Source organism: Macrobrachium rosenbergii, chromosome 6, assembly GCF_040412425.1.
Source record: "Macrobrachium rosenbergii isolate ZJJX-2024 chromosome 6, ASM4041242v1, whole genome shotgun sequence".
Lineage (NCBI taxonomy): Eukaryota > Metazoa > Arthropoda > Malacostraca > Decapoda > Palaemonidae > Macrobrachium > Macrobrachium rosenbergii.
The window spans coordinates 40,718,796-40,744,931 of NC_089746.1; the positions used below are offsets into that span (position 1 = coordinate 40,718,796).

Consider the following 26,136-nt stretch of genomic DNA (forward strand, 5'->3'; position numbering starts at 1 on the left):
TATATATATATATATATATATATATATATTAAATATATATATATATATATATATATATATATATATACATATATATATATATATATATATATATATATATATATATATATATATATATATATATATATATATATATATATATATATATATTTAATATATAATTGAGAATTCCCTCGGCAGACAAACATAAAACTCTTGTGCTTCTTTCATTCGGGTGTTGTTTTATTTTTTCATGTTCTTTTACCTTTCTTTCCTTCGTCTCCCTTTTCTCTATTCACTTTTGTTATTTGCCTTACTGATTTTATTTAGCATTTACATATTGGAGGTTTTTATCCAGTTTACTTGTTCTTCCTTTCAATAATTTTTCCCTTCTCTCTTAAAAAGAATTAAAAATGAAATGATGACCTTTGCGCTGAAAGGCATTTTGTGTACTTCGTAAAAAAAATATTAGTGTGGATAGGTTTTTTTTATAAGGTGCACGGGAAAAAATCAAATGTTTCTAAAAGGGAAAATGATGCTGGTTGTCTTTTTCGAGTCGTTTGGCACTTGCTAAAGTAGTATCACCTCGCATAACTAATATTATTGAGTATCATTTATTGCATAATATCAAGGTATTAATGAACAGCGGTAGTTGATCTTTTAGCTGAGTTCTTTAATGTGTTTACTTCTTTTTTGTTTTTGTTAAAATCTTTAATTTCTTTCGTAGGACTTTTTCCTCTTGAAGTTAATGGTGTTAGCTTAAAACGAAAAAATCCTACAAAAGAAGTTACGGATTTTAACAGAAGCAAAAAACAAACAAAAATTTCTTTAATATCATTCGAGACAGTTATTTAACATTTTTTCCCCCATTTTCTTTCCATTTCGTATAATCGTATCTTTTAACCCTATATAATATTTTTCATCAATTTTCTTAATAATGGTTTTTCGAGTTTTTCTTCACTTTCTCGAACTTTTCCCCAACTGGAACACCTCCATGTGTTTTCATTGTCAGCGTTTAGGGCCACAATTTCGTGGCTCGTAGAAGCAAAAGTCGACATCAGATTAATGGTATTGTTTCTAGTGGCCCTCCCTCCCTCCGTCCCTCCCCAAGCAGCCACCCCAGCCCTCCCGGAAGTCCCACTGTGTTTGTCTTTTTAGTGGTTGCACTTTCCCTTTTTTATTTATTTGTTTTTTTTTTATCTTCTTTCGCGCTAGACGAGACTCGGGCACTCAGCTTTAAGTTTAGGAAATTGCTTAATCTATCTTTCTTGTCTATATGTTTTTGATTTGACGTTATGAATTTGTATCTGATAGTAAGAGAGTCTTAAATAATTTATCAAGCATTACGAAAAGGACGTGGGTTGGTGATCAAAGAATACCTATAAGTTTGGCCAGAAGTTTTCTACATTGATTTCGTTGTCTGTTTTAGTATTCAGAAAGCTGGTTCTGATTTCCACAAACCGGTAAGAAAGCGACTCATTTACTCAGGTTATTCAGAAAACTTTAAATTTCACCAAGCAAAAAAACAGTTTTAGAGTTTTACGGAATAGTTTTAATCCTCGGAACCTCTTAGTGTTGCTTATTTCGTAATCTTTTTTTTCTATCTTCCAACGCACCAGATTTTCCCCAGTCTTTCATGATTTTGGATGACCGTTACTTATTTGCAAAATTTAAGAGAGAGAGAAAAAAATTTGAAATCAGTTTGAGCCTTCTAAAAGTATTTCGACGATTTGCTTTCTGGCGGTCAGCTGCAATTCTGGAAGATCCCTCGTAGTGTTACTCACTATCCAAGCTTTTAGGTCATTCTGATATAATGGAGATAAGCATTTAAATGGTATGCGAAGGGATTATCCTTTTACCGGGTAACATATAATTTTAGCTAACTAATCTGGAGGTTAGTTTCATTCTTGAAACAGAAATAATGTTACTCATCAGGCGAAATAAGAAAACCAGAAATAATGGCGATAATAGTTTTTAAAGTTTTGCCAAAGGATTCATCTTCCACCCGCTAAACACGCTGATGTATTTTGCTCAGATTTGCTCTCACAACGACGCCCTCATGCATGAAAAAGGCGCGAACTTCCCTAAAATTGTAAAGACGTTGGAAAACTCTTCAAGTAAGAGAGAAGAAATAAAATCGAGAGAGAGAGAAAGAGAGAAAGTTGTTTGGAAACAAAGAGAGAGAGAGAGAGTTGTTTGGAAACAAAGAGAACGATATCATCAGGTTACGAAACTTCAAAGAAAGTTTCTCGAGAAGAAAGATAGATTATGCGCTTGTTCGATAATCAAGAAGATTGCCGATGATATGCTTTTGTACCCCCGTCCAGCCACCCCCCATCTCTCTCTCTCTCTCTCTCTCTCTCTCTCTCTCTCTCTCTCTCTCTCTCTCTCTCTCTGTCAGCTACAGGTAAGAGATTTTCCCATGTGTTATTGGACAACGCCAAACGGCACTACATTTGAGCGTCTTTTTCTTTTAATATTTTTCTAATTTGATATTCCACGTGAGGTTGACGTCATGGTTTCCCAAAACTGGTAATTCATTGTCGATCTCTCCTGACTGACGCCACAGGCCTCGTTGCGTCACCCTTTTTTTGTAAACTTGTTTGTCCCGGAACCTATTCTTTCTCTTGTTATTCAGTTTATATTCGTTTGTTCTGTTCATTCGCCCTGTACTCTTCGTTTTGCATGTTTCTTTCAGAGATTTATAAGTGTCTTTCGCCCTCTACCTTCTTTCATTTTCATGTTTCCTTCAGAGATTTATCAGTCTTTCTCTTCCTTAGTCTTTCTTACCCGTTTACGTAACGTATTTCAGGGAAGCATTTGTTAACCAAATGAAAACGGGTGGAGTAGGAAAGCTGCACATTTCATTCAGCTCCTCGTACGCTACAGCAAATAATATTTGATATTATTATTTAAAGTTCAGTTCATTTCCTTAAACAGATCTAGAATACGGATGTAAATCTGGTAGTACAAAAGTAAGTAGCAAGATAAATGATAATGATACTAACAACAAATTTATAATAATAAAAATTTTGATTATTGGTGGTAGAGACAAAATCGTGCAATCAAAGATAGTGACGGATTTGGTAATTGGAAAGTAATAGCAAGAAACAGAAGATCCGTAAAGCACAAATCTGTTTAAAAACAACATCATCAAGTGACTTGACGTAATCATTTGTTAAAGAAATCCCCAGACGACTCGGAATCACCCCATTTTTTTTTTTTCTTTATTTCCAACGTAATTCGTAGTAAAGTAATTACATTAAAGGAACAGGTGCTGGATTGGGAAGAGGACCATTTCTTGTGTTCTGTCTGCAGGTTGTCTTGCAGCTCGTATGTTAAAGTTTCATTGGCTTATTTATTTTTTTTTTTTTTTGCAGTCACTAATTTTACTTAATGTCTGGGAATCCTTCTTTTTCCTTTTTTTTTTTTTTAGGAAATTTGCGTGTGGTTTTGAATAGATTGTCGAGATTTTCATCTTTGCACCGTCATTCATTTTGCCATTTTAGTCGCACCATATTCACGAAGTCATAATTGAAACAGATGAGGTCGTTTTGTATGCAGATTGGATTTCAATGGAATAAGAAAGAGGGAAAAAGAAGGTAAAGGGGCCGGCCATATGCAGTGAGTATTTAGTATTTCATAGAATGAAACATTAGTGAACATTTTGTAGAGAAATATGTGATTTTTGTCAAGTATTTATGGGGACAGTTTGTTAAAATGGAAAGCCAGTTAATCAGGAGGAACTCATTTCATTTTTACATTATATTGATAAACACCGTGACGGGCCAATCTATCAGAATTATAGAAGTGGTGATGGGTACGTTTATCAGAATTATAACATTGATGACGGGTGAATATATCGCAATTATTCGTTTTATTTGATACCTCATTTCACACTGTTTTGCTCAAGGTAAATACTTTTTAAATTCAGTTTTATTTTATGTGAACACGAAATAACAAATTTATTTTAGCTGCCACCTTGAAGACATATACAATTCGAGTATCGACTCCTGGGTGGGATGTAATCATTCATCTTCATTAAATGATGCAATAACTTAAAAGTGTAGTTTATTTATGATCGTAAACTCTTAAGTTAGCTTCATCTATTTCCATCTGCCCATACCTTTTAAGTTAAATGGGCTCACTTAATCAATTCTTTTGGTGGGGCACGAATTATTTATGCTTCGTGTGATTCAATTTTCAGTTTTACTCATGTGTCTTATTACCGAAGGCAGTTTGTTTTACAATATACTTCAGAAATCGAAGTAAGTTGTACATAGCATTTAGATTGGCGAGTCCGGTTATCAGTTCTACTTTCCGTGTGTGTGTGTGTGTGTGTGTGTGTGTGTTTTGAGTCCGAAAAAGAAAATACTTCCGAAGTGTAACTAAATAAAAAATATCTGCCCCTTCAGAAACGAAAACGAAAAACTTCCACCCTAATTTGTATCTGAATTTGCATTTCAAATTTGAACAAGGCAATTAATAATGCTTCAGAAGAGTAATTAATTTATAAATCAAATGAATATTTACGACTTTCCGCGTTAATTTTATTTCCAAAATTGTGTCTTGTCCCTCAAAATGTCGTGCCCCTCATGGATGAAAGGTAAAAAGTAACATCAGCTCGAGTCTTCACTTTTTCTCTACTCTTTTCTGAAAAAACAACAAGGCATTTAGTAAATGTGCAAGTCTTCCTAGGAAACAAACATGAGGAGTCTAAAATAAACTTGCCGCAGCCCCCTCCATTATAATTACATTTTCATAAATATGAGAGAAATGAAGCGGAAAATTAAAAGGAAAAAAATTCAGATTCAAAAAGACTAGATTCAGAGAGAGAGAGAGAGAGAGAGAGAGAGAGAGAGGACAGGGGGAAAAAATAAGAAACCTGACAACTCCTCGGAGTATAAGAGTCCACCATTTAATAATAGACCCGAGAGCTTAAAAGGTGTCGGGTGGAACGCGGTTGAAAAAAAATAGAAATGAAAAAAAGAGGAGGAGAAGGGGGAAGATATGGACAGGGTGACAGGTGGGAGACAGGAAGGTAAACAAATTGACGGCATCGTAATCAAGTAGTTTTTCGGATCGGCAAGATGAATTGTATTGTTTTTAAGGATTTGCCTCACGCAGGTAGACAAACCGGGGTTGTGTATTTCGTGGTAACTTACGTCTTTGTTATGATGCCTTTAACGGGGTCGTTTATCATTGAGACTCTCTCTCTCTCTCTCTCTCTCTCTCTCTCTCTCTGTGTGTGTGTGTGTGTATGTGTGCGTGTGTGTGTGTGAACTTGTGGAACAGGAAGGGAGTATCTTTCTGATGGAGCAAAACTCTTTTACGTATATTATGTTCATTTCTTTGTTTTTATTGTGTCCATGCATTTTTATGTCGACGAATATTTTTTCATCTTTTCACTTTTTCTTTTGAACCTCGTACTGACCACACACACACACACATCGAACAGACAGACTCAGACATCACGTCTATGTTTATAAGCAAAAACGTATATAAAAATGTGTACAAACACTAAGAGACAGGAAGACACATTCTTTAATTTTTTTATATTAAAAGTATCACTGTTTTAGATATTGTACAGACATGGAAATTGACACAAACTACGGTGTTCTTATGCTGACATGCATGCATATGCAAGATCTGTATAAACATCAGGTGAGAGAGAGAGAGAGAGAGAGAGAGAGAGAGAGAGAGAGAGGTGGGGTAAAGATTTGCGATGCTGTTTTCATAAAAAATGTTCCAGAAATAATCGTAGATCTTTATTTCTTTCGTTTCTTCAATTTTCTGATCAAGGTGATATTTTGGCCTTTGGTCTTCTTGAACATTCTTTTTTGTATTTTTATTCCGAATCCTTCTTTCCGGTTTTATAGGCTACAATGGCGCCAGATGATATCATCCCTATTTTGTGGAGGTAACATCTTTAGTCTTTCACAGTTTGTTAATTGTTCTGTTTTCATTTTATTGTATAGAATATGTCTAGGAAATAGCCTTTGATGCTAGAGATTTAGTAATCAATTTAGTAATCAATTAAATGCATCAAATACACAAATACACACACACACACACACACACACACACATATATATATATATATATACATATATATATATATATATATATATATATATATATATATATATATATATATATATATATAAATATATAAATAGATGGATAAATAAGTCTGTGTGATATGTATTTTGTGTATAAAAAGCTTGAAAATTAAATATTACTTCCGTGCCTTATTTCCCTTCTACTTAATGCGTATATTGCAGAAGTACGATTATTCGTCATAAAAATTTTACATGTAGACAATTTCTAGATAATTTTCATATTTATTATAGCATAACTACATATTTTTTACTTTGCTTATGGCATTAGTAACGCATAAATATTTGCAACTTTTTATTTATTTCAGATTCTCACAATTAAGTTAGGAAAATTCGTTATTTATAACGTACATAGAATTCGTTGCATTGAAATTATAGTAAAAGAAAAGAATTATATATCATTGATGTAGTATCAGAACAAGTTGCCTTACTAGCTCATGATCCCTTTTCCCAAGGGGAAAAATTTTTAAAGACAACATACGTGCAACTGGTTTCACGAAAGACATTTCTCGAGAAAAGTAAGTGTGTTTGTGTGCTTTTGCGCAAAAGTAATTTCTCGAAGGAAAAACGTGCCCACTTCATAACGAAGGAACCCGAGCACACGTCTATGAAGCTGTAACCGTCTGGGCGACGCCATGGTCTCCAGACACCACAGGAAGAAAAAGGAACGAGCATTTTACTTGTATATGTCACGACGATTTGGCCATGATTTAGTTCCAGTTTCTCATGGCAGGCGATTTTTGAACGTCCGCAAATGGGATACGTACGAAACGAAACGTTATGAAAAGCGGCGATTCTTTGAGAGAAACCAGTCTCCATCGTAAAAGGAGCTGAACCTAAATACTGGGTGTGCCTGAGTGTTTGCTGGCTTTTTGTGCGCGCGATTCGTCTGGTCCTGCAAGCAGCAACGTCTAGATTGCTTGTTTTATCTTTTCCTGCTTCTGGCTGCTTGTTTGTGTTTATTACAGCCTTTGCTCTGGCTCGATGTTTATCTCGGCATCTTTCCGTATACTCGTGCATTGTCTCATTTCATTATATCAGTATTATTATCTGTTTGAATCGCAAAATCTGCCAGGTTTGTTTTGTGTCCGTTTACGTTATCTACCAGTTTCGCACGCCACATGTCTCCATTTGCTGTACGTGATTGTCATTCCAAAGCTCCATTTTAAATACGTTCATGAAAGTACAAACGAGGGCGTTAGACTTGACCCAGCAGTCTCGAGATATGCTCTGATTGTAAATATATTTTTTTATTCATTTATTTGGCAAAGTTCATCGAATGCATTGTTTCAGCAGTGTTTCGGGATCCGAAACGTGGAAGATAGTAAACCGTTCAAAACAGTGGAATAATTAACAGGACTTGTGATCTGGGAATTAGTATGAGATGCACAAGATGTGTCACAACAAACCCAGACTCGCCTCTTGGATGACGTCATTACGAGTCGACGACATTAATCGAGAACACCGTAAGAAGTTGAAAGCAGATGAGATTAATTAAGCCACCCACACCTTTCTTAGAAGAGTGAGACAGTGTTCGAATGTTAGTTAACTTCGTGTTGCTTCTCGGTTTTGGAGCATTTTTCGTTGCGCTTCTTAAAACTTAATTGCAGTCTACCTCAGTGAGAAGGGTAAAGGAAAATTCTACGTTACATATAATTATACATTTTTTTAGCTGGGAAAACCTTCCATAAACAAAAACACCAGGTCGATACAGAGAGCTCCAGTCCAGCAAAGAAGTTGATTGATTTGTATAATTTAGTTGCAGATACAACAGCTTATGAAACCCTCCCATTTCGTTATTTAATCAATCAAGTCTCACCATTATTATTGAGTACCTATACGTGATCATTACGTATAACAAATGAATAAGCAGTCGGCTTGTTTCATGATGCCGATTCATCCTTGAGGTAAAGATTCTTGGCTCAGAAGGCTTAATTTATTTATTTTTCTTATTTTCAAATGTTTTAGCCCTTCCTGTGATTATAAGTATGGTTGTTATATACGGGTGAGGTTGGAGGATTAAAACCAGCCCTGATATACGGCTATAGTACGGAATTTAGCCTTATGTTAAAATGAAGACTCTCTCTCTCTCATATCAGATATGTTCAGGGCCAAAGATATAAAGAAATCAAAGAATAAGTACTGAAGATTGCTATACAGCTCTAGAGAGAAAGGCAGACATGCAAACAGGGAGCAGAGTTCGAAAAGATTTTTCTTAATGCTCTCTCTCTCTCTCTCTCTCTCTCTCTCTCTCTCTCTCTCTCTCTCTCTCTCTCTCTCTCTCTCTCTCTCTCTCTCTCTCGTTAGGCTTGGCGTTAACTCGTGTAGGACCTCCCCGTTCATTCGGGAAACAAAAGACCCTTCGTGTGTAAATTTTTGAAGTGTAATTTTTTCCGGAATACAGAATAAACATTGGACCGCTAAAATTCATGGCATTATCCTGTTTGTAACGACAGGGGAAGAAGTCAGTCAAAAATTGAATTCAACTACTCATTAAAAATTAGTCCTGCCATTCACCTGGAAGCTGAGGATAGCAAATGGGTCTGGAAGCAAGAATCCTCGCTATCAGGACAATCTGACATCCTTTGTCCCTTTGTTCTTTGTTGTGTACAAATTGTTCAACAAAGGGAGAGCATCGAGGAGGAAGAAGAATCATTTTTATTTCCATTTGATGAAACCGTGAGCATAAATCGAATGTATTTAGGAAAATAATGTAAAGAATTGAAAAATTTTCAAGGGCCTGTGTGAACCCTTCCGATTCATTTGGCAAAATTTCAATTTACAGTATGAAGAATTATTTACATTTAAAATTTCATTTTTATTTATTTGCCTGATTTCAACGTAAATGTAAGTTGATGTATACAATATATAGGAGTAAAGTACAGTATATGCATAAGCACTGAAAGATTTTGTAAAGGATTATGTATTGTTCATTCGAGTTTGTTTAGCATTGTCATATGTATGTATGTAATGTATATATATATATATATATATATATATATATATATATATATATATATATATATATATATATATATATATATATATATATATATATATATATATATATATATATATATATATGTGTGTGTGTGTGTGTGTGTTGTGTGTATACATATATATACAATTGTTGCTTAATGTTATATATATATATATATATATATATATATATATATATATATATATATATATATATATATATATATATATATATATATATATATATATATATATATATATATATATATAAAATTAAGCAAAAAATGTTTTTAATAACAAATTCACTCAACCTCGTTATAAACACCGAAGAGGAATTTGTGAGTGATAAGCGATCCGTTACCAGGTGGACTTGAACCATCTATTGTTGGCGCACGACGACTTTTCAGTACTGTCAAGAGAGCTTAATATTTGTGAATATAAAAAAATGCCACGGTGTATGTGACGAAAATTCTTACATACAGAGACGTATATATTACGTGTGTGCAAACCTACGCAAGTGAAAGTGTATAGCTTTATTTTCAAGTGTACAGTTATTGAAGAAAAAAAAAATATATCCAAGGTGTAGAACTCACGAACCTGATCATCCCATCTGTAATGAAGGGAAATCGAGATGTTAATGCTCCTAGGAATTATCAGGTAACAGGCAAAGTTGAGACCGAATTCTGAATGTAATTAGTGGTTGAAATTTATACTGTAGAGTTCGGGTTGACTGATGTTACGAATTCAACCATTCCTTGATAGTCTCTCTCTCTCTCTCTCTCTCTCTCTCTCTCTCTCTCTCTCTCTCTCTCTCTCTCTCTCTCTCTCTCTCTCTCTCTCACACACACACACACACGGCTTCATGATTGCTGATCTAACCTGGGACCATTATTATCTTGTTTTTCTCAAGGAAGAGTAAATCATCTTAATCTCACTCGGTCTCCAATATCCGCATCATTTATTAACGGAAAGAGGCTTCTCAGTCTGACACTTGGCGATCGTTAAAATCACTTACCGCGAATGTTATTTATCAGTTTACTCAGTATTCTTATCAGGGCCCTCACACTCGATTATCTCTCTCTCTCGTCCTAACTTTGTTTCGTACGAGGAAGGCAGTGATAACGTGGGCAATTTACTGGCTCGATAAATACTGCAACCTCATTTTTCTTCCAGAAACCACACAGGAAGATGGTGCAGCCTTTGTAGAGAAAGGGATTAATGAGCTTCGAGAGAAACAATACTTTTTCCCCGTAGCTGTTTGTTTTCGTCCTTCGACGGGCAAGATGTACTCTTGGATCGCGGAGTTTCCGAACTGACTCGATCTACCTCTACCATTTATCTAAGTTTTAAATAGTGAATGCTTTTCCTACGTAGTTTTGCGCGTGCGTGTGTACAGAGAAAGAGAGAGAGAGAAACTTAGTCATGAGTTTTATTTGCAAACCATAAACTTCCGATATGTTTGTTCTTATGTCAGTTTGAAGTTTTACTACTTGATTATTTACCTGCCTATTTCCCCCGTTTATCTCGAACATCGAGACAAGGAATTATATCCAATGTCAGACGATGATAAAGGATGCCGGAGATTCACGACACGGGAAGCATGGTCTATTTCAGATGAAAAACTCGTGAATAATGATCCGTTTGTTGTGAAAAGTTCATGGTAATAAAGTTCACGAAGAATTATCTATTTCAGACGATGACGCTATGAAGAATGCAATGTTTCAACTGAAAATATTGTGAAGAATAATGTATAATATACGGTTAGTTAATATTTGTCTCCAGAATGATTCTGGTCTCCTGGGAAGAAACTGGTCGCGTGCAGATGTAAATATGATCGAGATACGAGTAAACAGCAACTCTCTCTCTCTCTCTCTCTCTCTCTCTCTCTCTCTCTCTCTCTCTCTCTCTCACAAATGTCTTCTACAAGATAAGGGAAAAGTATATCGTAGTTTAACCAGACCACTGAGCTGGTTAACAGCTCTCCTACGGCTGGCCCGAAGGATTAGACGTATTTTACGTGGCTAAGAACCAACTGGTTACCTAGCAACGGGACCTACAGCTTATTGTGGAATCCGAACCACATTATGACGAGAAATGAATTTCTGTCACCAGAAATAAATTCCTCCAATTCTTCATTGGCCGGTCGGAGAGTCGAACGCTGGGCCAATAGCGTGCTAGCCGAGAGCTCTACCCACCTCTCCAACGAAGAACAGTCTGCATGTAACTAAGGGCAAATCTCTAATTCACATACGCTTTGTGAATATGAGAGAGAATGATTTATTGGCTCAGTAGCACTAACATTTTCTTGCTCTTCTGTTTAGTAACTATCTCTCATCTAAGCGGAACTCGATGAGGTAATGCCACGCCTCCGGAAGAGTGGAAGAGATCTGTGGGTCTATCTGTAAATTGAATGCGTTCTTGTTTATGTTACAGATTGACTCCTCACTGGGATTCTTGGCTCCCTCTCTTGGATGGTAGGACCTCGACGAGGTAATCCGACATGTATTCCATGTGTACGTGAGAGGTAGAATGACCCCTTATTGATTTACTAGTCCTCGCTTGAGGTGAGGTACGGGGTTGGGGAGGGTGAACTCGACAACCTAATCTCACCAGGGTGGAAACAGTTTACATGTAAATCTCTAAAACGAACAGCTGTTTGAAGTCGTCTACCGTGTAAAAAGAGTTTTCACTGGGTCTGTTACTTTCGGCGAAGGCAATGTTTCCCCTCTGGGCACGAGAAATCCCAGTATTAGGAACGCTGAAAAGTTAAGAACGGGTAATTCCTGCGCCCACATTTCGTCACTGGCTGGCTGCTCGATTGAGAGTTCCAGATTGCGTTGACCGTTGCAACCTAGATCCAGAGTCTAGGGACCTCGGTAGCAATGATGCATGTGGGATTAAAATGCTTTGTACATGTTGTTGCATGGATTTTGGGGATACGTTTACACAAAGTTAGTTTGTCCGAATTGGATTAACCTTGAGAGAGAGAGAGAGAGAGAGAGAGAGAGAGAGAGAGAGAGAAATTTTATGTTGACAGTAGCATTGTTACTTCAGTATAGCTCTAAACAGTCAAGCAGGGTAAAAGAAAATCCATTCATTTGTAGATAAGGGATCATCATTACTGATGAAAGCATGGTTAAAGGTTCTCTCTCTCTCTCTCTCTCTCTCTCTCTCTCTCTCTCTCTCTCTCTCTCTCTCTCTCTCTCTCTCTCATCAGCACTTCATTTTGAGGTTTCGGCTTCGAGTTTTTTTTTATAGTCCTGTGAATATCTGTGCACGTAGCGCTTCAAGTGCCTGATTCCATTGGCAGTGTTTTTTTATTTTACATCCATTCGTCCTGTCCTTGTGCCCAAGTCTCAGATAGTTTCGTTCATGGCACTTTGTTGTTGTTAGTACTTTCAATATCCGAGCTAGATTTGACCATGACTACACATCTTTTTATCTGCAAATGATTCATAATAGGTGAAGAACTTAAAAAAATAAATGAAGATAATTGCACAGTAAGTGAAACATTATGCCGTTAATTTGAACAAATTAATAAGCAGTATCCCCATCTAGAGTCATAACAAACTACCCATGGTCAAATGAGTGGCCAAAGCTAAAACTGCAAAAGGGATACATTTTGATTAAGTTTCACTTATTCATAATGTAGTTCGAAGTTCAGTGGTAAACAGAAAATTACGTTGGCCTAACATTTGTAAGGAATGTCTGTTTATATTATAAATCATTCATAGCGTGTTAAATTTAAGCAGTCAGTAAGCAGAACTCGGTTTCACTGCACTGCAGAGCGACCAAACTGCCAACTGCCATATTAAAGAGACCCAGGTGGTTCTTCTCATTACCTGTCAGCGAGACATGATGAAATTAGATTAACTCGAGTCACTGGTAAGGCTTCAACTGCCTCGAAAAACATATGGTATTTTCATAAACTCGTTCACAAACCCCAAATAAATATATACACATTTATATATATAAAAAAACTTACATGTATGTTACATATATAAAAGTAATGTATAACCTTACATGTTACAACGCAAATGTATATACACTGATACGTTTTGTGTGTGTTAATCTCATTTATACACACAAGAAACATTGCTCTAGCTCAGCCTAGGAAGTTTGGAATGATAAAATCGGATCTTTGGAAAGTGACCGTAGGCCGCACGAATTACAGAAGGCGGTCTACCGTTTCACATTGTATACCAGAGGGTTATTCATAACGGGCGTACTCCTTAGTTAGCCAGGGAGCTGTGACAGTTACAGCAAACGAAATGTAGCTGCCTAATGGTACATGGACATTAAATAAATAAAAAGGTGGTTTCATTAAATTACAGCTGGATCTGATTGTATACGTACATACATAGATATATATACTATATATATATATATATATATATATATATATATATATATATATATATATATATATATATATATATATATATATATATATTATTTATTTATTTATTAATCGATTGATTGCTGATGAAATGTGACTGTTGTAGTAAATGTAAAGTAGATCCTTATAAGTGCTTGAAATGTATTTATAAGAAATAGCGGGTTGGTTTGGGTGATCTACAGCTGGGTCTAATGCTTATATGAGGTACTGGTTGCTGAGAATTGGAAAACTTGTAATACTCTTTGTAGAGGAAAATGGAAAAGGTGGCAGTCGTATGGTTTGCGAAATCTTGTTTTAGATTGATTACGCTGCGCTATGAGAAGTAACAAGTTCTGTGAAAGATTCAGAAGCATATTTAGATTTTACAGGGTTTTTAACCACATGATTCACAAGTCATAATAATAATAATAATAATAATAATAATAATAATAATAATAATAATAATATACTTTATAGTAGTTTCGTGAAGCCTTCAAATGTTGGGAAGATATGGAAAGTTACTGGTCCGCAAATTGCAGACTAGTTTTTGGTAAAAACCAAAAACTGCTTAGTGCTTCTGCAAATTTAAGCAGATTACACCGATTTCCGGTGGCTCATTAAAGAAAATATGGGTATTAATACGAAACCTCATAAATAAATGTTGAGAAAAAATAGACAGAACATTTCTAAGGGATTTGAGAAACCGTGAATGATAAGGAAACCATTGGCTTTGAAGAGGCAATATTTGAAGCTCATGTTGGCATAAGAAATTTTGGTTGCGATAAGGTAGAGGGAAAAGACTTGGAAAATTAAATACTCTTTCACCATCAAATTTAGTTAGTTAAAGAATATCAAAGACTAGAAACTTGGTGTATAAGAATTGTGATAAGCCTTCTCAGAACACTCGGTAGAATATCGAAGATCTTAGTAACCTGGGCAATAATAATGTGGAAGGATCTGTAGAGAACCCCCAGTATTTATCCGTCTTGAGACTATCAGTTGGAATTTTTAATCGGCCTGACAACTATTTAGTCTTTGCTGGTAATTGTCAACAGCAATATGCACATCAGTGTCCCAAGAGTTCCCAAGAGTTCTGTATGTATTTTTCATTAGCTAAATGCCGTTGTCATCTATTGTGATGGCTTAGAAAAGTTAGAAAGAAAATCACTGACTCTTTCTTCCTCAAACTGCTTAATCTGGGATGAGATCATCCTCTCTAAGTAGGCACACCACTTCTAAACACTGATATTTTCCTTTCTCGAAACTGACTTTTATATTACGCATTTCTCGTAGATTTGCTTTTCTTCATCTTTCAACTGATCCTGTCCACCACCATCTTCACAAACAGTTCATGTCATCAGCGTCCCTTTTTCATGTAAATTAACCAACCACACTTGACGTCCAAAAACGCAGCTGGGCTCGGCAAGCTCTTCATTCTCCCGGACATATGGATTCTCTTATATCTGTAATTTCACATGTGAGGATTCCCACATAGGCCTATTTGTAATACGCATTTCTAGGTCAGCATAGCTGCTTGCACGTTGATTGTATGCAAGGGATGAAAACAGCAGACGATTCCCTGGTTCTTTTTGTCATTCGACGAGCATCGTCAAGGACGGGCCAAACATTGAGAATAGTAAACGAGAAAGAGAAAGCAGAATATTCAGAGCAGATCGTAAGTTTAGTGATGTTTAGATATTTTTTCATATGAGTAAGATTTTAACTTGGTCGTTTCATGAGGTTGAAACGAGGTTACTAGATCTACTACAGTAATTCACATAATTGCACGAGGATGATTTTTAAGCATTTTTTTTTTTTTTTTTTTGGAAAACAAACAAGTTATTGTACCGTGGTCGATCAGAAATAATCATGCGCTTACACAATCAGGCTCATTAATGCATACAAGTATAATTGGATAGTGCATACACATGCATGTATACTGTAGTACATTGCACAGTAGATATGAAATATAGGCGCACACACGCGCAAACGTACATGAATGTATGGACGTTAACACAGTCGTACTTGTGGGAGCTAACAAATACAACGACTGACCGTAAAAAAAAAAAGAGAAAGAAATTCTGATTATGAAAAATGGCTCATCGTATGCACGTAGAGGGCCGAGTGCTCCATTATGCTCCGTGTTTATAGTGGTAGAGGCGTGCAGGGCTTATCCCATTCCCATCTGAGAATTAAAACCATGCCCCGAGATGCCAGTAGGTGGACAATTAAGTAGCGTTTGTTGTATGAAGTGTCGCCATGTGCCTCGTTAAGTAGAGGGAGAAGATGGAGCAGAAAGGGGGTAAAGGGGGACCCCTTTTTTATAGCAGTTTTTATATGCATATTTTTTTTTCTTTTTGGGAAGGGACCCCTTTTTGCTGCTTCCTTTTTCTGACATTCAAATTGTGATCGTGTCTGACGTTTGTTGATCATTGTAAAAGCTTCCCGGTGTGCTGGCTGTTGGCTTCTGCCTATGCCCCCGTGGGTATGTGGTATTTCAGTGGGTTTATATACCGAGATCGTAGGGTTATGGTGTCGGCGGACGCATTTTCGTGTTTATTTTCGATCTCCTTTGGTATTTCTTATGTAGTATATGGTTATTTTCGATCTGTATTTAATTAGTTCAACAATTTTCAGTGGTCAGCTATTGTTTTAGCCAAGATTCCTTTTCAGACAATCTGATTCAAAAGTATTGGTTAATGGCTCTCGGGAATTTATGGGTGCACGTGTTTGTATGTCGTATTGTGTTTTCAGATTGTTATAGGAGTTGGTCAGATTTTTTTATCTCCACTTATTGAAAAGTATTGCAGACTTTTGTGCTTTTTCTCTTCCACCTTAATTTATGAGCAAACACACACACATGCATACATTATATATATATATATATATATATATATATATATATATATATATATATATATATATATATATATATATATATATACATATATATATATATATATATATATATATATATATATATATATATATATATACTGTATATATATATATATGCACATTTATATTTGTTTTATGAGGTTATTTCACATGGGAAAGCGATCGCTTTCATCATGAAGTCTATAGTTAGAAACCACCCTAAAATTCTTATCTTTACCAACTCCATCCGACTGCGCTGCAGGAAACTAGGTAACATGTCTGCGTGAAGGCTGGCATGCGTACACATACACATACAATCACACACATATGTATATATATATGAGAGGGAGAGAGTTATCTGAAGAATAAAATACAGTGGTCAAAGTAACGAATATAGAAGAGCAGTTCATAAATAAGATCACATCAAGGTAAGCTACTGGTATGCCCTTCAAGAAGTGTGAAATATTGGTGCAGATCATGAGTTTGCGTGTGTATTGGTTTTAACTTAAAGCTGTTGTAGGTGCATTTACCATATTATATTAGAAGCATTTTTTTAGCAAGGCGCACTAATCAAGTTAAAACGATAATACGTCTTCGCCAATTAAGTGACCCTAATGAAGAACCAACGTTGCCCTTCATAATGAAAAGAGATCATTAGAACACTGCTATTGTTGTCTATACATAGTGGTGGTGTAATAACTCTCTCTCTCTCTCTCTCTCTCTCTCTCTCTCTCTCTCTCTCTCTCTCTCTCTCTCTCTCTCTCTCTCCTTGGTAAGTGCAGAACTTAGTGGTGGTGTAATAGCAACATTCTCTCTCTCTCATTCTCTCTTTAGTAAGAGGAGAACTTAGTGGTGATGTAATAATAACATTCTCTCTCTCTCTCTCTCTCTCTCTCTCTCCTTCCTTAGTGAGTGGAGAACTTTTAGTGGTGTAATAACATTCTCTCTCTGTCTCTCTCTCTCTCTCTCTCTCTCTCTCTCTCTCTCTCTCTCTCTCTCTCTCTCTCTCATGGTCGTGCAGCATCGGACAGCGGGTATTTTATAGGGGCGTTTGCGAGAGCCCGTTGAAATGTTTGCAAGGGGTAGTTGCGATGGTAAGGGCAGCAGGGGGTATAATCCCGTCCATGGCGGAGGTGTTGCTGTTTTTGGGGCATTGGTAGATAATATCGGGGCATCTAATGGACGTTGCTGAGAGATTACCATCAGATTCGTGTCTCAACTTTTAATCGAGGCCATTTGTTTCGGTCTGGGTGTAAATAAGATCTCGCGCGGGAATTGAGACGTTGATGTGTCGAGGTAGAAGTTTGGCGTGCAGGTTTCGCCCCTAATGATGATGGTGGTGGTGATGAGGATGGTGATGAAATGTATAATTGCTCTGTCAGTATAGAAATACAACCATGCTCCGGTAGAGTTAATTAGTGATAAGGAAATGAAAATAATAATAATAATAATAATAATAATAGTAAAGTTTCAAGCTAACTGATAAGGAAAATGTAATTATGTATTTGTGATATATATAATGATGATGAACAAATTAATAACAATATTGATGTAAAAATCACATCCAAGTGTTGAAGATATCTGTTGAACTGCCCGATAATAAAGAAAATGATGTTGACGATTGACAATTATTAAGTTGATAATGAAGGTGGAAATGTTAATCATTTTAACGAAATTCCTTGAAAGTTAAGTGGCAACGTGTAAAAGCAAGTTAACGTTGTCAGGTACAACATAAAATTCCATCCTGCTTTTACTGGTATGCTTTTGCTTAGATACTCCTTACTTGTAGAACAGCACTCCTCTTCACCTAAGTGCAGGCGATTTGTAGAGTTCATAAATTAACCCGATGGTTTCAGTTATTGTTTTCAGTTTATTTGTTGTTTCGAAGGAAAGGAGGAAGAGAGATGGGGTGTGGTTTATTTTTTTATTCTTCCTGCGATTATTAGTCTCTCTCTCTCTCTCTCTCTCTCTCTCTCTCTCTCTCTCTCTCTCTCTCTCTCTCTCTCTCTCTCTCTCGTAAATGTCCTATTTGAGGAGTAATTGAAACCATTTCTCAGACTTCTTGATTTGGCTCACCACCAAAAAATCTAAAGTACAAAAATAATTGCAAATTCTTATCAAGGAATATGAAATATGTGTTGTTTACTATTCGTGAAGGTGTTTCAGGGGAATCTGGAGGCACCTTGATGCCTTAAGATTCAAGTGGATGAAACCCTCTTGTCATTCCATATTTTTTTAGTACTTTAATTTTATTTGGATGTTTGTGTAGAGATCCAGAATATATATCTTAAAAATGATGTCTCAAGAAAAAGATGACTTGATGATATTAACCAGACCGGTAGCCGCGTGGTTTTTTGTACGGTATTTCCCAAGAATTCGGGACCTATCTGAGACCGAGTAGCTTTCCTAAGATTTATCGTTGTTTCAGACAAGGAAATTTCGGAGGCTTAGAAAAAATTCTCTGTGGATTTTCCGTAGATACATAGGATTTAAATATAAATGCACGGAGATGGATGGAGGGTATTCTTAGAGATCTCTTTTGCATCTTGGACACGGGCTGGAGATCGATGTTCTTGGGTAGTTTCCACGACATTGTTACTCCCGGGAGACTTTTCTTAATTTCCCATTTTGTTTTTATGAATAGAGATAGGAAGGACTCAAAAATTGTTTTATTTGTTATCTGTCATTACCGTTTTGCTTCAATTCTGCCAAACGTACGTGTCTGTTTGTGTGTGTGTGTCTGAGTGAGTGTGGGGGGAGAGAGAGAGAGAGAGAGAGAGAGAGCGAGCGGAGAAATTGTAGTGTGTGTAGTTCTTGTCTTCAGTCGTGCGTCCGAACGTGAAAGATTAGTGTTTGCTGTTTTTTTTTTTTTTTTTTTCGTTGCAGTGTGGAATTAAGAGTTACGATGCGAGTTAATTTGTTTATGCGAGTGACTTTGCAGAAAGTGTTACTGACTCGGTATACTGAATGAAAGCAGCGACGATTTTCTGAGTGCTTGCTTGAAGTAACATAGTCTACTTGAAAAGACCTTTTTAGAAGAATATTTGCATTCTTTTCAAGTCCTCTAATTTTGGTAATGTTTTCTTTTACAGGCGCCCGTGTTTACAGTGTGGGCAGCTGTCGGCTGTACTCATGAAGCTGTTGCTGCTGTTATTCGCTGTGATGCTCATGGTTCCCCGCACTGTTGCACAGCAGGGAACCTACCCCGAAGAGGTGAGTCAGCTCAGATATGTCCTCTGATTTTTCTTTCAGTTAATTTCCATCTTATTCATTCTCTTGATTTACATAAGAGTCGCTTAATCCAGCCTCTTCGGCTTGAGTGTGTTTCTTTACTACTCCTCTCCTGTGTTGTAATGATGACTGGCACTTTATTCATTTTTGATCAGTGCACTTTGCTTGTTGCATATATTACTTTGTGAATTGGTTCGTGTGTGTGTGTGTACGTGTGCGTGTATGTATATATATATATATATATATATATATATATATATATATATATATATATATATATATATATATATATATATATATATATATACACACACACCTACAAGCTCGTTATTTTCTGCTATATGTATGTATGTATGTGTGTATATGTAAATATATATGTATGTATATATACATATATGTGTATATATACATACATATATATACATACACCCACACAAGTTCGTTATTTTCTGCATTTTGTGGCAGTGATTTACTACCTGTCACTAGTTCAGGCTAAGTATCCATATAATATTGTTCTTCGTGTTCTAGTATCCACTTAAACTCAAATCAAGTATGATCGTTTCTGTTATTCTGTATGTTATTCCAATTTACTTCCTCTTGATGGTCCACTGGGAACCTACTTCGTGACGGTAGTACACCTCTTTATGTTCTGCTGAAGATACACTGATATCTGGGTCGCGGTGCTCTTTCAGGTCTGAGCTGGTGTTTGCCTGTGTACTTTCCTGCGTCTTTGATGATGTATTTTAGCGTTTGCATAAACACCCGGGAGCATTTGTACGTCTGTGCATAAGTATGTGTGTGTGTGAGAGAGAGAGAGAGAGAGAGAGAGAGAGAGAGAGAGCCATTAAATGCTAAATTCCGAGAGGGAGATTGAAAAGCGTCGTAAAATGCAAAAAATAAGAGAGAGAGAGAGAGAGAGAGAGAGAGAGAGAGAGAGAGAGAGAGAGAGATTATTGGAAGTTAAAAGATATGTAAAGAAAGAGAGGGCAAGAGAAGTATGGAAACGCTGAGAAAAGTTCGACGTAAAATTGTGAGGAAATTCACCCTCCCCCTATCCTTATTAACTGGCCTAAGAAAAGGACAGAATTACCCATCACCTTAATGATATAAAATATAAATGTGCAGAAAAACATTGACACTTTCTCTCTCTCTCTCTCTCTCTCTCTCTCTCTCTCTCTCTCTCTCTCTCTCACACACACACACACACACACACACACACACACACACATCCGTCCCAAAAAATGGTTACTAAAGTGCCATGTTTCTCTCTGTCTCTCTCTCACACACACACACACACACACACACACACACACACACACACCGTCCCAAGAAAATGGTTACTAAAGTGCCATGTTTCCACATTGGTATTTTCCATTTTGAAATCTAATCGGAAAGTACTGACAGTCTTCCTGAGTATAGTATCGATCAAAAGAAATCACTGACATGAAAAAAAATAACGAAATATTCAAGATACAGAGAGGCAAAACCTCAAACGCCTTTTGGGAAACCTGATTGAATTGGAAGTAAGGGAAATTGGCTTTTACGCGCTATAGTGGTTGTCGGTCCAAATCGCTCAATTTGTTGTGTGACAGCTTCGGGTGATTTTGTGTGCTTTTACTCTTTTCCCGTTTTCTTTGGTTCATTTTTTTTCTATTTTGATTTCAAGAACAAACTCGTGTAATTTCCCTTTACTTATGTATGATCTACGGTAGCCTATAAATTGCTGACTTCCTATCCTGTAGTGTTGTGTTCATTTTAATGATTTGCTTTAGAAAAACTTTTCTGTAATTATATTTGAAAACGTGACTGCCTAGTTATTTATGTAAAAAATTATTTGAATTATAAACACTCGTTTAAATTATTTTTTTATATAAGTGTGAAGGGGAATTTATTTGCTATTAAAGTAAAGTAGTGTAGGGTGAACAACGTACATAAATATAAAAACAGAATTTAATTAATTTATGAACATACAGGAAAAAAAAAAAACAATTTAATCATAAAACATAATGCGATTATATGAAACAACACAATATAGATAATATTGTGCCGTTGCCTATAATTGCATCATGTGTAAGGATTAATTTCTGAATTTTTCTTCTCTGTGTTTAATTCTCCCTCTCCTCTCCAAAAACATTAATTCGGTTCAAGGATAAAATCATTTACCAGGTTCCAATCAACTGGAGGCCTCATTCGCCAAATGGCAAATAACCTTCTCTCTCTCTCTCTCTCTCTCTCTCTCTCTCTCTCTCTCTCTCTCTCTCTCTCTCTCTCTCTCATTTCTCCCGTAGCCTTTTGACAAGCACGCCTAAATCCCCTGGGTAGAATTTTGACTAATGGCTCCCTCCGCCTTCTAAAACACAGGCGCACTGCAGTGTGTCAGGTAGAATTTTCGTAACCCCTCGCCGTATAAGGGGAAGATGATAAGAAAATATGAAGAGTGAGGTCAAGATATCCCACCCCTCGTATCTTCAATCTTATCTGGGTTGTGTTCAATCCACAGGGGGCGTGGTCAGTGATTTGTTGTAGCGTTATCATGGCATGGGTGACCTGTCTCTACGTTAAATAGGCAGCTCTGCGAACCGCCGTGGTCATTTGTACAAAAGAGCATTGTTATCCAGGCGATCCAATATAAATGGCTTTGTTTGGCGATTTCCATTATCCAGAAAGCTTCAAGTTATGTCTTTTCTTTTGACTTGATGATTCAGGTAGAGAGAAACGAAACTAACTACGGGTCAGTGGTCAATTAAGAATACTAAATTGAAGGTCTTATGTTTTTTTTTTTTTTTTTAGATACAGAAGTATTCGATAGACGATTTGTTTTTAATCAAAGAAAGGCACAGTGCTGCTTCCGATCTTCAGGCATATAATGACATTGGTGAATGGAAAGAAAGATATTCTAAATTAAGGTGTGTAGAAAATAGTTGTGTAATATTCAGTTCCAATTTAATCCTTATGAATTTTGAATGTAACCAATCAAATTTAAATTTTTTTCCCCAAATATCGATCGCAACTTAATTGGTAAAGTTATTTTGCTAACCTATCTGGTTATTATGAACCGTAAATATAATTTTTGAATATTTTACAATGCACGCCTTAGAAGGGATGATATGGACTGTTGAAGATAAAGTAGTTGAGCATAAATATACTATCAGTATATACACATTATATATATGTATATATCTATGTATATATCTATATATATATATATATATATATATATATATATATATATATTATAATTTTATATATAACATACATATACCTAATATTTATGCCAATATATAAACGCGGTAAGGAAGGCATGCAAACTGAAATCACGCCTTGGTACTCAACGTACCTAAAGACAACTCTTTTAAGCAATTTGGGTTATTTATTTAGGGCGTTGATCCACAAAACTGTATTATATTTATTTGGGGCTTTACTTCAAAACCTCCTTGGTTAAAGTGGCTTTCTTCTTGGTTCATGTGTGAAGATTTTGGGAACAGTTTTCCAAATTTGATTTATAACATGACATTTATGTTCATCGGAGATGTTATGTCCCACATATCCTGGTTAATTGGCTGACTTTCTGAAACTGCGATTATGCTAGGGTTAAGTCTCTCTCTCTCTCTCTCTCTCTCTCTCTCTCTCTCTCTCTCTCTCTCTCTCTCTCCATAATGAGTGGAGAACTTAGTAGTGGTGTAACATTAACGTTATCGTCTCTCTCTCTCTCTCTCTTTTCCTCCTTAGTGTGTGGAGAACGTTTTGGTGCAATAATGATATTCTCTCTCTCTCTCTCTCTCTCTCTCTCTCTCTCTCTCTCTCTCTCTCTCTCTCTCTCTCCCTTCTTTATTTTGATAATTTTCAGTCTGTGCAGTTTCGCTTGTGTTGTGCTCAGTCTATGCAGTTTCGCCTGTTTTGTTTTCAGTCTATGCAGTTTCGCCTGTTTTGTTTTCAGTCTATGCAGTTTCGCCTGTGTTGTGTTAAGTTTATGCAGTTTCGCCTGTGTTGGGTTCAGGCTCTGCAGTTTCTCCTGTGCTGTGCTCAGTCTGTGCAGTTTCGCCTGTGTTGTTTTCAGCCTATGCAGTTTCTCCTGTGTTGCGTTCAGTCTATGCAGTTTCGCCTGTGTTGTGCTCGGCATATTCTTTTTTGTTGTTGTTGTTGCTCCAGGCTTTTATTTACTTACTTAACCGGGTGAAATTGTGGTCATTTGAGATATGATTTATTTGAGGTTAAGCACACATAATAGCCGCGTTACTCAGCACCCGTCTGGGACCACGACGCTGTACGAGAAGGCGGACAGCATAATAGGAATCAAGAATCCTAATAATGAAGGAGAAGGAGCCGAAGAGTGAAAGATAAATAGCACTTAATTTTATATCATGGCAGGTTTACCATAATTTGAATCACACTTGATCTCTTTAACTAGTGGCCCAAAATAGTAATAAATTTTGTGTTCTTTGAATTATTCTGCTTTTATTTTGCCATGTGGTCTACGTTGCTCTCTTTTTTCGTAGTCTCCTGTTATTTTCTTTTGCACTGGTCTTCTTTTTTTCTGTTGGACGTCATTTTAATTGTCTCTGTTGCGAGCAATTACTCAAGTACACACACATACATACATACATACATACATACATACATATGTTGTGGTGTAGAATAGATAGGGAAATTAGATAGAAAAGAGAGAGAGAGAGAGAGAGAGAGAGAGAGAGAGAGAGAGAGAGAGAGAGAGAGAGAGAGAGAGAGGAAAAAGTTAGGAGAGAGAAGGAGAGAGAAATAAGAATAAAGAGAGGCAAAGAACACAGTGATAACGCCCAAATGCTGTTGTGTCATGTTATCAATACGCGGAAGAACATAAAAGGGGAAGATACCCCTAACACATACATATATGTATATATAATATATATATATGTATGTATATATATTATATATGCTTGTATACATCTGTATATATCTTTCGACAATTGCCACTTCACCCACTATTTTCTAGCTTTTCATATATATATATATATATATATATATATATATATATATATATATATATATATATATATATATTATATATATATATATATATATATATATATATATATATATATATATATGTATATTTATATATGTATGTATGTATGTATGTTTGTATATATGAAGTTATTATATATGAGACGTATGAAGAAAAATTTTGGTCAAATAACATAAGAAAACTTGAATTACGAGGCAGTAAAGCGGTGTTACCCACCTGTTATTTTCTCGTGTAGACTAAAGTAAAAACCTTTTCACTCTTACCATAAAAGTGACAAATGATTCCGGAAAATGGCTCATGAATTACGCGAATGAGTAGTGCACCATTACTGAAATGCCTTCATACTCCAAAAGATAAGAACAGATAAATAGAAACTGGAAAGAATAGGCTTGCAAGAATAGTATTTCACGAAAAAGAAAATTGATATTTTATGTTGCTTGAAAAGGTTACTAAGCGGCTTTTGATTTGCACGCAACACTAGCTTCACTGAGAAATTAGAATCTTCTTAGGAATCCCTGATCACGTAATTAATGACACATATATATACCTCACATGCATATATACACATCACATATATATACATACACATATATATTATATATATAATATAGATATATGTATATATATAATGTATAAAATGTACATCTAACGTTTTAGTTTGCCTGAATGAGTTTTTTTTACAAATTCCAAAGGGGCCATATTAACCCATGTCTCGTTTCATATACATATACAAGTATAAAGCTCGTCCAAGTTAGGTCATCCTACTGAGATATAGTGTGTTGAGTGACATTTAATACAAATTAGACTTCATGGGAGTGATGCACCTCAACCAGTGGAATAGTGAGAACAATTATAGTGTAGGTAGTTCGTATTATTATTATTATTATTATTATTATTATTATTATTATTATTATTATTATTAATCTTGGTTGCAACTTGAAGAAATTACTTCGGCCATCTGTAGAGGCTCTGGACAGGAGGCTGTCATGTTCATGCTTAGAATGGAAAGGGTAATGCCTTCTACAGCCCCTCTCTCTCTCTCTCTCTCTCTCTCTCTCTCTCTCTCTCTCTCTCTCTCTCTCTCTCTCTCTCTCTCTCTCTCTCTCTCTCTGTATGATGGCTTATCCTTAGATCATCTTTTGAAAATAAATGTGAGCCGCTTATGCGTCCATAAAGATAACGAGCTCTTATGCTGTCTGTTTAAGATAACTGTTTATTTGGGATGACACCTTTGGAAGAAAAACTGGCTGTTGAAAACTGCTTCTAAATACTGGTTTCTTCGAGTGTATTTTTGTCCGCATGAGGTCATAAATGTAACTTCTTCAAAAGGTTCAAATGTCATTAACTCGTGGTTGTTACCAATTTTCTCTGCTTGTTTATTTTTATCCATATTTGCACATCTGAATCTTGCATTGTTTTCATTTTAAGCATGATGCATTCGGATTGTTGCTTAGAGCAGTTTTTCTCCACGTAGGTGAACGCTTATCTAACATCTTCTCTTTTCATGTAAATATGATATATGGAAAATAATGACGATACTAAATATGAATATCTTTTTTTTTTTCTTCTTC

At 35.9% G+C, this 26,136-nt stretch overlaps 1 protein-coding gene across 10 annotated transcripts in view; it reads left to right on the forward strand.

Moving 5' to 3' along the window:
* Nucleotides 1-26,136, forward strand: part of LOC136839462 (thrombospondin type-1 domain-containing protein 4-like) — a 795,787-nt gene that overhangs the window by 578,538 nt on the left and 191,113 nt on the right. For all 10 annotated transcript variants that reach the window (XM_067105522.1, XM_067105530.1, XM_067105532.1 and 7 more), the window contains one exon: nucleotides 19,425-19,545. In XM_067105522.1, coding sequence (XP_066961623.1) covers nucleotides 19,425-19,545 — 121 coding nt within the window. The remainder of the gene's footprint in view (nucleotides 1-19,424; nucleotides 19,546-26,136) is intronic.